The 17,326-nt window shown below is 35.5% G+C and overlaps 2 protein-coding genes across 2 annotated transcripts; both read left to right on the top strand.

Moving 5' to 3' along the window:
• Positions 1-3,944: 3,944 nt before the first annotated feature.
• On the top strand, positions 3,945-6,914 carry LOC114416083 (dnaJ protein ERDJ3B-like). The gene is made up of 6 exons (XM_028380962.1): positions 3,945-3,953; positions 4,358-4,444; positions 6,097-6,156; positions 6,251-6,328; positions 6,581-6,652; positions 6,756-6,914. Exons 1-6 carry the CDS (start codon positions 3,945-3,947, stop codon positions 6,912-6,914), a joined length of 465 nt encoding a protein of 154 aa, XP_028236763.1.
• A 3,780-nt stretch (positions 6,915-10,694) lies between these two features.
• LOC114416082 ((+)-neomenthol dehydrogenase-like) lies at positions 10,695-11,549 on the top strand. The gene is made up of 2 exons (XM_028380961.1): positions 10,695-10,868; positions 11,178-11,549. Exons 1-2 carry the CDS (start codon positions 10,695-10,697, stop codon positions 11,547-11,549), a joined length of 546 nt encoding a protein of 181 aa, XP_028236762.1.
• The last annotated feature ends 5,777 nt before the right edge of the window (positions 11,550-17,326 follow it).

Here is a 17,326-nt window from a genome sequence, read left to right as displayed (position 1 = left end):
CTTCTTGTCCCCCCCCCCCCCCCCCATTTGAAAACAACATTTTTTTAATTACCTCATTCATGAATTCTCTCAAAACATGGTTCATTAATCTCATAAAATTGCTTGGTGCATTAGTCAAACCGAAAGGCATAACCAAACATTTATATAATCCATATTTAGTTTTGAAAGCGGTTTTCCATTCATCTCCTTCTTTGGTCCTTATTTGATTGTAACCACTTTTCAAAATAATTTTGGAAAAGAAACAAGCACCATGCAATTCATCAAGAAAATCATTAAGTCTAGGTATTGGATACCTATGTTTAATGGTAATATTGTTTAAAGCTCTACAATCGGAGCACATCCTCCAAGAACCATCATTTTTTGGAACCAAAATTACCAGAACAGCACATGGACTCATGCTATCTCTTACCCATCCCTTACCAATGAGTTCTTCCACTTGTCTTTGGATCTCCTTGTCCTATAAGTTGGCCTATTAGGCAAAGAAGCTCCCTACATGAGATCAATTTGATGCTCAATTCCTCTCAATGGTGGCAACCTACTTGGAACACTTGATGGAAACACCTCTTCAAATTCCTGCAAAAGAGTTTTCACACTAGAAGGCAATTCAAAGTTGTCAAAAGTGTTAGTGGTCAAAACATAATTTTTGCAAATCAACAAGTATAGGAGTTGTTTTGAATGAAACAACCCTTTGACCTCTCCTTTTGTAGCTAGAAAATTCTCCCTCACTTCAAGTATTTCACTCATCTTTTTCCTCTCTTGTGTTTCCCTTTTTTTGTCCTCACTTTTTGAACTCTCAAGGGTTTGACTCTCTTTTTCTTTTTCTCTATTTTCTTGAAGAATTTTCTCTCATTTTTCTTTGATCCTTACACACTTCTTGTGGACTCAATGGTTTGAGCACTATCTTTTTGCCTTGATACGTGAAAGAGATCTTGTTGGTGAAACCATCATGATTAGCCCTCTTATCAAATTGTCATGGTCTCCCCAAGAGTAATCCATAGGAACAACATCACAAAGAAACTTATCATTGTACTTTCCAATGGAAATATTCAACTCCACTTGCTTCCTTACTTGCACCTCTCCATCCTCACTAAGCCATTGAAGCTTATACGGCCTAGGATGTGGTTTTGTGACTGAATTCAATTTAAACACAAGTCTTTCACTTGCCACATTGGTACAACTCCCTCCATCAATGATCACCATGCAAACTTTGCCATTGATCAAACATCTAGTGTGGAAAATGTTTTCTCTTTGACTTTCCTCCATAGACTTCAATTGATGGCCAAGTAACCGCCTAATCATCAACAATTCTCCCTCCGGTGTTTTCTCCACTTCCTCCTCATCATCCTCACTCTCTTCTCCCTTTTCAACTTCAGACTCACTAATGTACTCTCCATCTCTAAGAATCATGGCTTTCTTGTTAGGGCACTCATATGCATAATGTCCCAAGCCTTGGCAACAAAAGCACTTCACATCCTGGCTCTTTTTTTAGGATTGTTCTTGGAATTTTGGAGGAGTTTTTGATGGTATAGGTGCTGCATTAGAGGTGGCAGCCCCTTCACTCTTGTCCTTCCAACTAGAAGAACCATAATTAGTGGAACTCCTTTTGGCCACACCTTTCCTCTTCAATTGTTGCTCTACTTGAATTGTTTTGTGAAGCAAATCCTCCATTTCAACAAATTACTGCAGCTCAACAACATCATGGATATCACTATTTAAACCATTGAGAAATCTAGCCATAGTTACCTCTTCATCCTCTTCTATCTTGGCTTGAATCATGAGCACCTCCATTTCTTTATAGTATTCCTCAACACCTTTGCTACCTTGGGACAACTTTTGTTGGCACATACCGCTTCCTCATGATCTTTTTCATCTCAACCCAAGTTTCCACTAAAGGCTCCTCATTTCTAGCTCTCTCCCTTTGAAATTTGTTCCACCACACAAGAGCATAATCCGAGAATTCCGTGGCTGCTAGCTTCAATTTTTAGGCCTCCTCATAGGTGTTACATAAGAAGATATGCTCTATCTTGAGCTCCCACTCCAAATATGCCTCCAGAGCACTTTTGCCTTTAAAGGGAGGAATGTTGAGCTTGACTCCTTCAATTTGGTTTGGCCTTGGACAACCACCATTTCCTCCTCTTCTTTTATCCTCATGACGTTCACGATTCTCTAATCGCTCAATTCTTTCATACAACACCTCGTTGTTCTCTCTCAATAGTCTTTGCATTTAAGCATTGAGAACATCCAAAAAGAATCTTTGTGCCCTATCCAATTGATATTCACCACCACCTGACATGTTCAAAATAAAAATAATAATAGTTATAAAGAAAATAGAACCTCACCACGCTCAAGTGTATCTCTCAAATATGGCTTTTTTTTTAATTTTGTACACTCTTGCCTTTTTCCACTCTAGAATTCTCCTTGAGTTCTAAAGCAATTCAAGAGAAAGTTTACACAAAGTTCAACCACCAATTTGTGACAAGGAAAAGGCTTAGGGTTAGGCTAACAAAGGCTTAAAACATGGACAAAAAATTCCAGCAACTACACAATGGGATTTTTTTTATGGAATTAAACTTCATAATTTGGTAATTCAAACCTTCTAACAACCAATTATATTACCGTCAAGAATTTTTGAAAGCTATTATAGCATGAACCATTCAGCCCAAATATATTTTTTTAAAAATAAGTTTCTGCCTTTTTTTTAACAAGAAATTAAAGGCCTAATTTTTGCAATGGTTTGGCCTCATTAAAAAAATAGCATGAACAAGGTAATATAAAATCGCAAGGAAGAAATTAGAAGGATGTTACCAAGAAATTTCAGCCTAAGCAGTCTTGAAAAACCCTTGAACCGGAGCTCTGATAACCAAAATGATGTAAACCCATTTGCACAAGGTTTGAGGATGGATCTTTAAAGGTTGTTCTTTTTTTTATGAAATTCAGAAAATGGAATGGATAAGGAGAATGAAGAAGGTGGTTGGAAGAATCACTCCTCCAGAATTGGTGTCACACACAAGGTGGTGTTCCTTGATAAACCAATTTCTTGAATCACTCAAGTAACTAAGAGATTCACTCTCAAACTTTAGAAGGTGATTAAAACTCAATTCAAGGTCTGTTTTTTATTAGAAAATGTGCAACCCGTAAATAGGAATGGCATCAAGTTGGTTACACAAGTGAGAAGATGAAATGATCATCAATAACAACAATTGATGGTGTCATTATACCTAATTAAAACTAAAATTAAGACAAATGATCACCAATAACAACAATTGATACCTAATTAAACTAGAATTAAGACACAAAAACATGTGGAAAAATGCTTAGCTCTTGGTCAACCAAGAGGCAGCCACAAGCCTAGAGTTTCCATCTTATTAAACCTTAATTTCTTTAAATTAAAACAAGCCCATAGGTGGTGAAAATCAAAAGAGAATTGACATCCACTTTAACACAAGTTTGGGCCTTTATTTCAACTAACAAAATGCTAATAAAACCACTCAACAAAGGTGGCACCCTCTACTCTTCTTGGAACATGGTGCAATTAACAATCCGAAGCTTCTCCACTTGTAACTTGGGCCTAATTTCAAATAGCATGGTTAACACTTGTTGAAGAGCTTCCTTAGTCTTCTTTATTTTAGCCTTTGGCATAGGCCCTCCAAGTCCTTCTAAAGGTTCCTTGCCCTTAGTCCTTGTCATGTCCTCATCAAACACTGTATAGTGCAGGATTATTGTGTTAGTTTGGCTAACATAGTGTGTTTATATATATATATATATATGTGCATGCAGGATATTGGTGTAGGAAGATTGTTTCTGCAATTTTGCTGCCTGAGAAACACCTGAAATTAACTCTGGTGATTGTTCTACCCCATCTACTTATGGGAACTGTCAATTTTAGCCCTACGAAGGGCTTCAACCGGAGCTCTTCTTCAACATGTCACATTAGATCTATAACTATGGAGAAGGTATGCTATATTAATCAACATTAATTTACTTGTCACATTTCTCTTGTTTTGCTCTTCAAAGATGTTCATCAAAGCAAACAGGTTATAGGTTAATTAATCATGTCTAATGGAGCAGGTTGATAGGAAAAGTGGCGACAGATCACAGCCACAAGTGGATATACAAAGAGGCTAATGATGAAGAAATCAACTTCTTGACAACATGGCTTATTTTTAAGACACAAGTGGATATACACAAATTCTAGCTAGATGACATTGTTTGTATCTGAAACTTCTAGCTGATTTTCAAGACCTGACAATTGTTCTTCTCTTTTATTTGGGAGAGGGGGTATGCACAAGTTTATTTTCTTCCTATTGTTAAACATGTCTAGAAATTTTCACTCCTATTTCTTAATTTACCTGTTCAGGTCTGTGACAAATGTCCAAATGTTAAATATGAAAGAGATGGTCATTTCATCACTGTTGATATTAAGAAAGGCATTCAAGATGGGCAGGTAATCTTTCAGCAAAGTTTATATATAAAAACTAAGCAATGGGAAATAATGAATAGTATCATGTCTTACATCCCTTTTTATATAAGCTCATCTCTATAAGGTGTGAGGCATAGTCTCAAGCCACAAAATAAGGTTTGGAATGTGTATACACAAGGAAGGATAGCAAGTTGGTTTTGGTAGTTAACACAATTGGTTACAGCAACAGTTAGTTATAAATTTGAGTTAAGGTAGTAGTTGTGAAGAATAGGAACAGTTGGACTACTTGTTAGCTAACTGAGTTAATCAGTTTGAAGGGCCACTACTACCTTGAGAGTTTTATCTCCTTGTATCTACACATAACTGAATTAACAGAATTTTTCATCTGTGTCTTTATTCATCACTTTCTTTCCAATTTTCGGTCTTCACATCTAGTTTAGGTTCTTATCACAAGGTAAGTCAAATCTTGTCCATCTAAATTCTGAAGACACTAGGACTCCATTGGATAATAAAATTGGAATTAAGATATAATTAATGAGTCTGATCTTAACTCTATTAGAGTTTGCATTGATTCGAAATCATTATCATACACCATTGTATGTTTGAATTGTACTCTGAATTTTATAAATTCCGTTCCACGATTTCACTTCAATTTCAACCCATAAATCCTGCAAGAATTACAATGTGTGCAAAGTTGTACATTTATTTATTTATCAACATTAAAAATAAGGGGAAAAGATCATCAAACACATTTTTAGAGTTTTCTGATGACCATTAGAGCGCAAACAGGACAGTGGCTCAATATAGGCTAGCACAAGAAAATTTGGATTTCACTATTGAAAATATGGGTGCACATGAAAAGATAAAATGTAACTGTTTTAACTATTTAACACATATGAGTACATGCATCAAATCTGATTGAATGATGTCATCATTCGTTGTATATCGATTAGTGGAGCCGTTTGTTGCTAGAAAAAAATAAAGTGTTCGAGCAGGGGTTGGTTATCCAAAAAAATGTTTTTCTTTGCTTGTCTGCTTGAAATAGAGAGATCTATATAGACAGAGCCCATGGAAATAGAAATAGAGAAGTTAAGGGATTGTTTTAAGTGCATCAAATTCTAATTTTTGAAGAAATACCAAGATGTAGAAGGCCAATTTCCGATTTGAAAGGGTGTTTTAGATTAAGCTGAAAACACAAATTAAGGTGGTGTTTGAAGGAAATGATGAAAACACCAACGAGTTGTTTTCATCGTCTCCTTTATAAAATTTGGAAATATGAATCTAAATGAAGGCATGTTCAATTTTTGTTATTAATAAATAAATATCAACCGAAAATGAAAAGAAAAGTCAAACCAAATACCCCTAAAATTGTATGGACTTGCTTGGTGCAATAAAAATGTGCTTAGGAATGTATTTTGTTTCAATTTCATCACAAAAATTTATTTACTTTTCCTAACCATGAAAGTTGAGCAGAAAACCATTTTGCTTCCTCTCCAATCAACGAGTACTCAACGAGGACAAATCAAAAGCTTTCACTCCATTTTCACACCCTCTATTTTGTCATAATGGTGTGCTAATTGTTAGTGAAGGAAGCTTGCTAAAAGCATCCCCCTTTTCAAATTTAAATTTGCATCATTAGTGGTGCAGTTGAGTCACCAGCTTTTGTCCTTTTACAGGAAGTGCTATTTTTTGAGGATGGTGAGCCCATAATTGATGGAGAGTCTGGAGATCTAAGGGTTAGTAACTTAGTTTTTTCATGTTTTTATAACAACTGTTTTGTATGCATGGTAACGTGCAGTTTGCTTACATTATATATGGTATTTTGAGCAGTTTCGTATCCGCACAGCAGCCCATGACCTCTTCAGAAGGGAAGGCAATGACTTGCACACCACTGTCACTATAACACTGGTAAACATTACAATAATTCGCAACTTTGTATTGTTATCAAATATCAATTGCATGATCTGTACTATGTTCCTAGCTATATTGGACAGGTTCAAGGCATGTAACCGTAGACTAACAGTATTTTTTTTTTGCGTAGGAAAGTATACTAATCTATTCGAGGAATTAAAACATTTTGTGATTTTGAAAACCATTAACTCGTCTGTTGTTGTTCTTAAAATTCTACGTGCATTTTTATTTTTTAAAATATATCTTCAGGTTCAAGCATTTGTCGGCTTTGAGAAGACTGTTAAACACCTAGATGAGCATCTGGTGGACATAAGGACGAAGGTGAGCATAAAGTAACCTTGTTGCAGGTCACATTGGAATTGATACGAAATTTAACTTTGTGTAAGAAAAGGCACATATCTGACAGACTTCTTTTGATCATTAGGGAATCACAAATCCAAAGCAAGTGACGAAGTTCAAAGGAGAGGGCATGCCAGTGCATATGAGCACAAAGAAAGGAGATCTTTACGTCACGTTTGAGGTTCTGTTCCCAAACTCACTAACAGAGGAGCAGAAAACAAATATAATAGCAATTATTGCTTAGAATACAGGATACGTGTTATTTTGAACATAGAAGACGACTAACTAATTGTCAATATTATCACTAAATCATTTAATAAATTTTTAACTTGAGCAATAAGAATTAATTTACATGTAATCAATTCAACAGATGTAAAGATGCAAAATTTAGATTTCTCCTTACTCAAAATATTTTTTTAATAGTATGTGTCTACTTTTAGTTTCAACTTTTAGTGTATAGTTTTATAAGTATTTCTTCCATTTTTATTTATAAGACTTAAGGTTCAGATAATGATTTGTCTTACAATCTATTCTCACTTATGTTGTTATGAGTGTTTATCTTCTTCCCTTAATGATGAGCTTTAACATATGTCAAAATATTATTGGTAGGGAACAAATGGGAAAGGAATAAAGTGGTTGTCTTGGGACAAAATTGCTATCGGTAAGGAGAATCGAGGGCTGAATTTTGGAAACCTTGGTGCCTTTAACTTGGTTGTGCTTGGGAAACAAGGGTGAAATTTTTTCTCTAACCCCAATGTTTTGGTGTCTACATTTCTCAAAGCTAAACACTTTCCTAAGGGGGATTTTATGGGTTTGACTTTGGGTCATAAACCTAGTTTTTATTTCGTGAAACATTTGGAGTCCCTGGGATTTGCTTAATATATATGGGTTTGAGGTGGAGAATAGGGGATGGTGAAGGTATTAATATGTGGCAGCAGCCTAGGGTTAGAAGTGAGAATAACACAATGCATGATTAAACGATGAAGCCTTGACCTTCTGACCCCTCAAATCGAAAACAAACAAACACAATATCACAGATGTAACATTCCAATTTTTTTTAAATAAATTTAAAAAACTTTTTAGTAAAAAAATAAATAAATAAATAAATATAGAACAAATAATAGGCTGAGTACTCTAGGTATAGATAGTAATATTAAGTCAGGTGCCTCCTCTTCCCCTCATTTTCGTTTTTCTCTTTTCTCCACTCAAAACCCTTTCTTTTTCGCGCAACCCACCAAACCTGTTTCAAAAAAACGATGATCTTGGACTCGTTCACCGTTGGATCGTCATGAAATTTGAGCACCACGTTTCTAACCCAATTTAGAGAATTCTCACCATTGGGAATTTCGATATCATGTTTGAGCTGAGAGAAATACCTTTTGCATCATAGTCTTTTTCTTTCCCGCAGAAACCTAAAACGGTCTCAGTAAAACTATGATCCCGGTTTTGTTAACCGTTGGATTTTCATGAATTTTTTATATGTGGTTCGAGGTTCAGTTCCGCACACCTTCACCGTTGGGATGTGCGAGATAATAGTCAGGTAGAGAGAAAAAGGAATCACACCAAGACAGTACAAGCGGAGGCTTCAATCCCTTCTCTGTCTCTCTGACGTTTGGGAACTTTATCGGAGCAATTAGAGGAAAAAAATGGGAGGAATGTCAAGGAACCGCTAGAGATGCTGCTATCGCTAGCTGAAGACACATGAGCCCGCTTAGAGGTAAGGGATGAGTTATTCACAATTGGGGATTAATGAGAACATGTGTAGGGATCCTTAGAGATATCAATTGGAATGAGTTTTGGGGTGTTTTTGCAATTTTCATTTTATCCTTATAATTATTATAGTGAATTATATTTGTTTGATGAATCAGTTGATGTCCCAATGAGAAATGATTGTGAGATTGATGTGTTCTTGTGTTGAGTGTGAACCCCTTAGAAAAAATTAAGCTCTTTTTATTAATGTAAATTATATTTTAAATAATATTATTCAATGACTTATTTTGTACAAGTTATTATCTTGTTCTAATTTTTCTACGACGATGATCAACATGTTATGTGTATATAATTATTGTAATACTAGAATAATAAATTAAAGAAAATTGCAAGGTTAATGCCTAGTGGTAATTTCTTTTGATGTAATATTAAATTGTTATAGAAATCCTTTGATTAAAAACAATGTAGTTTAATTTACTATATACATATACATATATATGTTTTGTATCATGCAAATATTATTATTGTGTGATGTATATATGAATTATAAGGTGTAATAAGTTATTATAATGGTATTATAATATTATTGTGAAGATTGAGTAGTACAAAGTTGAATGTGTCAATTTTCGGGATACATGTAAAAATGAGATGGTTGATGTGATATTATGAGATGTTAAATTGTGGGCATGATATTTGATTGTAAATAAGTGTGTGTGTTTGACACTTGATGTGACAATAATTATATTGTGAGCTATGAATTATACAATAATCCAACCAGTGTTATCTTGAGAAAAGCGTTAATGCACAGTGTTAAGAGAAAGTGTAGGTTTCCTATTCAGGAACCAGTGTTAAATTGTAGCACAATGTGTTAAACGTGTTTGAAACAGGAGTGTGAGGTCGTGGGTATTGTATAATTCATGAGCAGTGCTTATAAATGAAATATGTGATGAATTGTGGAATAATATGTTGCCTTGAGATTATAATATTGTTATTGACATTGAGTAAAAGTGTAAAGTAGAACAAGTGTTGAATTGTGAGATACGTGAAAACATATGATGGTGGATTATGACATTATGAGATGTGAAATTGTGAATTAGTTTTGGTTGTGAATAAATGTGTGATTAACTCTTGATGTGACATTATTTATGTTGTAACCTATGAATTGTACAATAACCCGACCAGTGTTATCTTGAGAAAAGTTTAAATGCGCAGCATTAAAGATAAAGTGTAGGTTTCCTATTTAGGAACCAGTGTTAAAGAGAAAGTGTAGGTTTCCTATTTAGAAACCAGTGTTAAATTGTAGCGCAATATGTTGTACGTGTTTAAAACACGAGTGTGAGGTCGTGGGTATTGTATAATTCACAAGCAGTGTCTGTGTGCTAAAATGATTTTAGGGGTTGGACCTGAATCAGGAGGAAGAGGCTCTGACGGACTCTTCGGAGTGTAGGCCTTGGGGGTCACCGGGTTTGAGTGCTCCTTTAAGCCTATGCTGGTCCCATATGGTTGGAGCATTCTCACAAAACATCGTGACCCTGACTGGTCTCCCTATGATCTTACTTAGTGAGAGTGACCTGACAAACCCATTGTGTGGTGTGTCGTGTTATGTACTCCTAAGCGCCCCAGGGTGGTTTTTCACTGACATGGTACCACATTGCATATAGGCTTGAGTCTTAGCATAACTGTCTCATGCGCTTGCTAATTATTTATTATGAAATTGAGATGTCATTATGTCTTGATCAGAGCGTGTGATTCTTGTGTAATGTGATTGATGATTGAAAAGTGTGATTGATGGATGAAAAGTGAACTTTGAATGACAAAGTGGTGGAATTACGTGAATTACGTGTAAGTAAGTTTTATTTGGTTTATATGATGTGTATATCTAGTTGTCTTGTTTATCTATTAGTTAGGAATGTGATAACTCACTCCCAATTTGTTGTTTGTGTTTGGATCCTGTGATGATCTTGAACTTTGTGTTCGGGGGAGCAGATGACTAGGTGAACTGCTTTAAGGAATATTGTGCTGAAGGACGTCGGGACACAACGCTCTGATAAGATGTGACATTGGGATATAAGTTTTTATATTAATTTTATGATGCTAGTCTATTTTATTTCACCTCACTGATTTAACAAAATATTTTTGTAAATTTTGATGACCTTATTTTGAGCCAAATATGTTTTTAATGAGTTTTATTTGGTAATTGAAGTGAATGTAAACCTTTTACCCATGTGATTTTGTTTGCCAATATATTTTTATATATCTTATTTAATTATATATATGTCGGGGTAGAGGGTGTCACAACAGACAGCAAATTCAAATGGCATCGCAACACAAAGACATTACTGGAGTAAAATGCACTTACCTGTCTGATGGCGGCCGGAGGAGACACTCGGGACTCACAGGAACGAGACGCCAAATTGGGGCACCAGCTGTAGGACCAAGGACACAAACAACGCCAATTGCAACGTCGGGCATGAGCTCTCAACACAGGGTGTTTGAGCCACCGTGAGAGGCACCAGATTAATTAATTAGGATAACAAAAACAAAGACGGTCCTTCAGCCAAAATAGTCTTCGTTTAAGTTTCCCATAATTACAAAAATGTCACGCACTAGCATTCTAAGATGGAATGCACGACATAAAAACAAAATACATTGCCCCTAATTATAAAAATGTCACTGTGTCACATTCTAAAACGGTTATTCAGTGCGTCATAGAAACAACGTTTTCCAGTAGTGTAACTTGTATGTTATTTCAATGTGGTCTTTTTTGTGCATTTGAAGATGATGATTGATTTTGTAGAATATACCAAATGGATGGCCTAAAGAAGTACTAAGTGATGTTGAAAACCTTAGAGAAGAAAAGATAGATGGTGTTTTGAATAAATTTCTAGAAGATTCAAAAGAGTTCATTAGAAACCAAAGGTTATTGGCCCTTAGTTGTGCCTACATGTACTATATCAAAAGTTGTTGGGCCTACACAAGGATTTTGGCCAAGAAGTACCCTTCATTTTACATCAATGTTGTTCCTCCTGGCCATGTGAAAAAAGATATAAACGACAATTCTGGTATGCTAGCACCTAATGAAGGTGCTAAAGCTATTGTGAGGTTGGCATTGCTACCTGATGGCGGTCCTTCTGGCCTCTTAGAACTGAAGAAAAATCATTTTGATTAAGGATTGTTATTGCTAAAATTTGGTTAATGCAATAATATATGAAGAATAAGTATAGTCATTTTTCAAACTAGTTTTTTACTTTATAATGTGATAAGGAATCAGGTATTTGGCAGTAATGTTTTATTTGTATCAAATAAATTAGTTATATGTTCTTTCTAATGTGTTAATTGTGTCTAATATTCAAAAATTAAATTGGATGGATGGAAGGAAAGTATGGCCCTGAATCAAGTGTTCTAATCCATTTGTATTAATTAATTACTATAAGTGTATTATGTATATATGGTATATATACTTGGTCTTGTGCCATGTTATTAAGATCGAGAATGAGTGAAACTCCCTGATAGATTGAATAGAGGATCCATCAAAAATGAAAAAAAGTTGGCAACAATACATATAGATATTTCCTATATATAGCGAATTGGATAAAAAAACTTACCCCAAACTAACTTCACTAATGTCTCAATTACTCAATAATAGAAAGCAATAGATTTTAACAGAAAATCTAAATGTCCAATGCTTCCCCTCATGTTGAAAATTGCGATATATATGTATAAGAAACCCAACTTGGAGATTAAGAATGTGACAAAGATTTTTGTTGTGCTTTTGTTAGTGACTATATGTCAATATTGTTTGATCTCTCACTGCAAGATCACATGCTGGTTTTATTGCGGATTTACATTCACAAAACACTCTTACACAATGGACACAAATTAAGGCTCATTTGAGTTGTTAAAGCCAAATATATTAAGGTTGCCTAGGCTTGATATTCTGCTTCAACGAAACATTTGGCTGTTGTAACAAATTAAGGGTCTTTTGAGTTTTTTATTTTTATTTCCAAGTGATCAATGCATTGCTAAGGTATATAAACAAAACAATTGTAGATCTGTACCAGACAAAGCAACTCCCCCAATCTAATTGAATATGAAGATGCAGGTGACACAATAGCCAACCCAGAAGAGTGCACTCTACCTTATAAGTAAGAACTAGTTGCAGAATAGTTTATGGAGTGAAAATTGGGGCCAAGCCTAGACACTATATAAGACTGTTCAGTTATCTTCTGAACAACTGATGAATGCTAAGTCCACCAGTAATTTATTTGTAGATTACTCTTCAATTTTAATCTATTTTTGTTTAAAAAAAACTGTTTTAACAGGTGCTTAATTTTCCCAAGACTGATAATGTTAGCAATAGCAGAAGAAATCAGGAGAAACAACTCATAACAAGCGTTATATTATAATTTCCAAGAGTAAAGAGTAACTAAGCATGCTATACTTTTTTTTAAGCAAAAAGGAGATGAATCCCAGAGAAGGAGAGATTGACATTCCGACTATGTTGACACTCCAACCCCTACAACCCCAAACAAACCCATATCATAATATATTAATGATGAAAAGCAATTACAAAACACATGGGAGGGTCGAACCACATCTATGGGCAAAATTTAAGGAAATCTATAAAAATGTTGATTGTTGGATGATGGACGATAAAGATAGGGTGAATGATAATACCGGTCGACTAATCCAACACTCTTGTCCTTCTGTATTGGTCATCCAGTTTTTAGTAATCTGTGGAGCATCAAGTCTCATAGAAGGAAGCACCTAGTCTAGGTGGTTCATTAATATAAGTTGTGTTGTAATTGAATCTATTTTCTATTTTTTTGTTATAACTGTTTTCAGTTAGACAATTAGTTGTTTGTCTCCTTTATAAGGAGCTTTGTACTTTTGGGTTCAGAGAGCTTTAGAGTGTCTTGAACCTTTCATTGTAATTTTGTTATTCACGATAAACTAACATTTTGTGCAAACTTTGTCTTCTCCTTCTATCATCTGAACTTCTATATCCATATTTGAGTAGAATTTCTCAAATCTCCCAACAAATTGGTATCTAAAGCTTCATTTCAAGATCAGTTCTGCATATGATTTGTGGTAGATCAAGTCATTAGTGATCAACCATTTTGTTTATTATATGTTTGTGTTGCATCTTCAAGATTTAATCAATGAGATGGTCAACAGAATCAAGATTAAGAAATTCACAAGGAAGAGTAGTTTCAACCTATGATGCATCAAGATGTGAGCCTTGTTGAAAGAACATGGTATTTGGGCTTCTTTCTCTGGTCAACCATCGAAGATTGATAAGTTAGTGCTTGAGTTACAAGAGGAAAAGGTGCATTCACTAATTCCCTTATCTCTTTCTGATGAGATTCTTTATGGAGTTTTTGAAGAACTGATTGTTGTTGGGCTTTGGCCGAAATTGGAAAAAATCTTCATGACAAAATCAACTTGCAACAAGTTTCTTTTGAAAAAACGTTTGTTTGGCCTTCGAATGAGGGAAGGGACGCCATTGAAGGAACATCTTGATGAGCTAAACTCTATTCTGATGGAGCTATGTGAAATTAATGTCAAGATGGAAGACAAAGATCTGGCAATGATTTTGTTAGCCTCTCTCCCTCCTTTCTATGAGAATTTTGTGAGTTCCCTTAGTGTAGGCAAGGACTCCATTTCACTTGTGGAAAGTCAAGTCCAATCTCTATTCTAGATAGCTTCGACTAAAGGTGTCTGAGAATGGTGAAGAATCCTTTGCTTCCGGACTATCAGTGATTAATTCTGCTAAAGGGCAGAAGAAGAAAGGGAAAGGTGGCAAGAAGAGCAAAGTCAATCTTATGGACATATGCAGTTACTGCAAAGAACCAGGTCATTGGAAGTGAGATTCTCTAAAGAAAGCAAAGAAATATTTTGTTGCTGCTCTTGTTTAGAATGACTCCTTATCTAAAAATGATTTGGTTCTGGATTTTGGTGAACAACTACATCATCACTTTGAACAATGGATGTTGGACTCAAGTTATTTTTATCATATGTGTCCATGCAAACATCGGTTTATGTCATATGAGAAGAAGTCTGGTGGTAATGTTCTCATGGGTAACAATAATCCTTGTAAGTCAGTCGATATAGGTTCCGTACAAATCAGAATGAATGATGGTGTTGTTAGAACCTTAAATAAAGTTCGTCACATTCTAAAGCTTAAGAAAAATTTGGTATTTGTGGGTGTCATGGATTCAAAAAGTTTTTCTTGCTAGGTTGAAGGTTGTGTCCTGTAGATTAGGTAGAAAGGGAAGTATATGGTAATGCATGGGATCGAGTAAGGAAATTTTTATACCCTTCAGGAGCCCACTATGACAGGCTCTGCCTATACTATTTCATAATCTGAAAGTTATGCGTCCAGTGGCTCATATGATAATTCTTTGTGGCATCTACGTCTGGGCCACATAAGTGAAAAATGTTTGGATATTCTGAGCAAGTGAGACTTACTTAGAAATGTCAAGGTGAAACCTCTTTAGTTTTGTGATCATTGTGTCTGTGGGAAGCAACACCAGACGAAGTTTCCAAAGGCAGTGCAGATGACTACTCCAAGATGACATAGGTATTCATGATAAAGCATAAATTTGAAGCTTTCAATTTTTTCAAGCATTGAACAATTCATATGAAGAATAAGACAAGAAAGACAATTAAGCGTCTTAGGATTGACAATGGCTTGGAATTCTGTTTTGTTGTATTTAATGAATTTTGTAGGGATGAAGGCATAGCAGGACATCATACTGTATGCTATACTCTACAAAAAAAAAATAGAGTAGTTGAAAGAATGAATAAGACCTTATTGGAAAAGTTCAAATGCATGTTATCTGATTTAGGCTTCAATAAGAGTTTATGGATTGAGGCAGTTAGCACATGCTATCTTATGAATCTCTCATTGTCCACTGCCATAGACTTTAAGAATCTTATTGAGGTATGGTCTAACAAACTAGTTGAACACTGAATGTTGAAGGTGTTTGGATATCCGTCATATTATCACATAAGTGAAGGTAAGTTGGAACCCAGAGCCAAGAAGGGATTCTTTATGGGTTATGGAGATGGGGTAATGGGATTTCAAGTCTGGTCTCCATCTAAAAGAAAGGTCATTATGAGTATAGATGTTGCCTTTGATGAATGTTCTATGCTACATTTTAAATCTGGTGAAGATTTGGGCAAGGTTGAGGATGTCACTGTGCAGGTGGAGTTTGAAAGCTCCACAATTAGAAACATTAGTGATCAAAAGTAGTTTGAAGCACTTGATGAGATTAATCAGGATCTTCAAATGCACCCTTAACATCATAATATAACACTAGTTAAGGGGACAAACAAGATGAGTAAAAACCATCTAAAGCAGCCCAAAACCACAACACCCAGAAAGTCACAAAGACAAATCAAAGCTTCTAAAAGATATGGCTTTGATATAGTGTCTTATGCGCTATAGGTAGCAGAATACATCGATTCATTTGAACTGTCCACTTATCAGAAAGAAATTTCATATTTTGAAGCTGAGGAGTGGACGGTGGCTATGAATGAAGGGATGAAATCCCTTTAGAAGAGCCAAACTTGGGATTTAGTTGAGCTACTTGAAGGTAGATGAGTGGTGGGATGCAAGTGGGTCTTCAAGAAGAAATTTGGATCATCCATTGAAGAAGTCTTCCATTATAAAGCATGTGTGGTAGTTAAAGGCTATAGTTAGAAGGAAGAAGTGAACTACAACGAGATATTTTCTCTAGCAGTTTGACACACCTCCACACGTGTTTTGTTGGCCTTAGTGGCAACTCCAGACATGGAGTTAGAGCAAATCGATGTCAAAAATACCATTCTCCATGGACGACTAGAGGAAGATTCAAATTAATTGAAGTTATGTACAAGCACTGCAGCTTTTACAAAAATAAGCACTACAACTTATTTAAGGCAGAAATTCTACAGCATTTGCAGTATGTGGGTGGAAAAAGGGTGGGAGTGGAACTTTAAATGGAGAAGACACTTGTTTGACAGAGAGCTTGAGATGGCAGATTGTTTCCTTAATGATGTTGCTGGCAGCTGTATTCAGATTCACAAAAAAGATTAGTGGATCTGGAAAACAGACCCTACTGGACAATATTCGGTAAGAAGCGCCTATAATATGCTCAGAGGAGTGGATGTTGAGGAGGATAATGTGTGGGTGTTTGAGGAGTTATGGAAGATTTGAATCCCAACTAAAATCACTATTTTTGCATGGAGGTTATTAAAGGAGAGACTACAAACAAAGACAAATTTGAGGAGGAGAAGGGTGGCAATTAGTGACACATTATGCCCATTCTGTGGGAATTCTGAGGAGAATGAAGCACATGTATTTTTGACATGTGATAGAATACTTCCATTATGGTGGGAATCTATGACATGGGTCAACACTCATGGAGCTTTTCCGCAGAAACCGTGGCAGCACTTTTTCCAGCACGCGTTCTGTTTGCCTAGTAGAATTTGTCTTAACCGATGGAGAAGTTGGTGGCTGGCCCTCACATGGACAGTGTGGCAGCACCGAAATAAAATCATCTTCTCTAATGAAACTTTTGATGGTAACAAGTTAATGGAGGATGCTATTTTTACACTATGGACATGGCTGAAGAACTTTGAGAAGGACTTTGCCTTCACCTACAACTATTGATCGTCTAACATAGCATCAGGATTTGTCTTTTCAGGGGGTAGAAACCATAGACAGTGGGTATTGTAGGTCTTTGTAATACCTAGCTTTGGTTCCTTGTGAGACTGATCTCAGTCTGAGCTTGGAACCATGTTGCTGGCAAGTCAATCTAATTCATGTACTGTTTTGTACCTCTGGTACTCACAATATATATAAATATAATTTATCTTTGCTGATAAAAAAAAATGTGGGTGGAAAAATAAGCATTGCAGAAGGTTTTCTGTTTTTTACATCAATTCATTTCCTAAGGA

Source organism: Glycine soja, chromosome 6 (genome assembly GCF_004193775.1).
Source record: "Glycine soja cultivar W05 chromosome 6, ASM419377v2, whole genome shotgun sequence".
Lineage (NCBI taxonomy): Eukaryota > Viridiplantae > Streptophyta > Magnoliopsida > Fabales > Fabaceae > Glycine > Glycine soja.
The sequence above is the reverse complement of the archived record's forward strand: the minus strand, read 5'-3'. Positions and strand labels throughout refer to the sequence as shown.

Bases quoted from the DNA above. Each gene is read 5' to 3' on its own strand.
- LOC114416083 (XM_028380962.1), top strand. The intron at 4,445-6,096 runs GTAATCTTTCAG...GTCCTTTTACAG, and splicing joins AAGGCATTCAAGATGGGCAG to GAAGTGCTATTTTTTGAGGA. The intron at 6,329-6,580 runs GTAAACATTACA...ATATATCTTCAG, and splicing joins CCACTGTCACTATAACACTG to GTTCAAGCATTTGTCGGCTT.
- LOC114416082 (XM_028380961.1), top strand. From the start codon at position 10,695: ATGGCATCGCAACACAAAGACATTACTGGAGTAAAATGCACTTACCTG. The intron at 10,869-11,177 runs GTGTTTGAGCCA...TTGATTTTGTAG, and splicing joins GCATGAGCTCTCAACACAGG to AATATACCAAATGGATGGCC.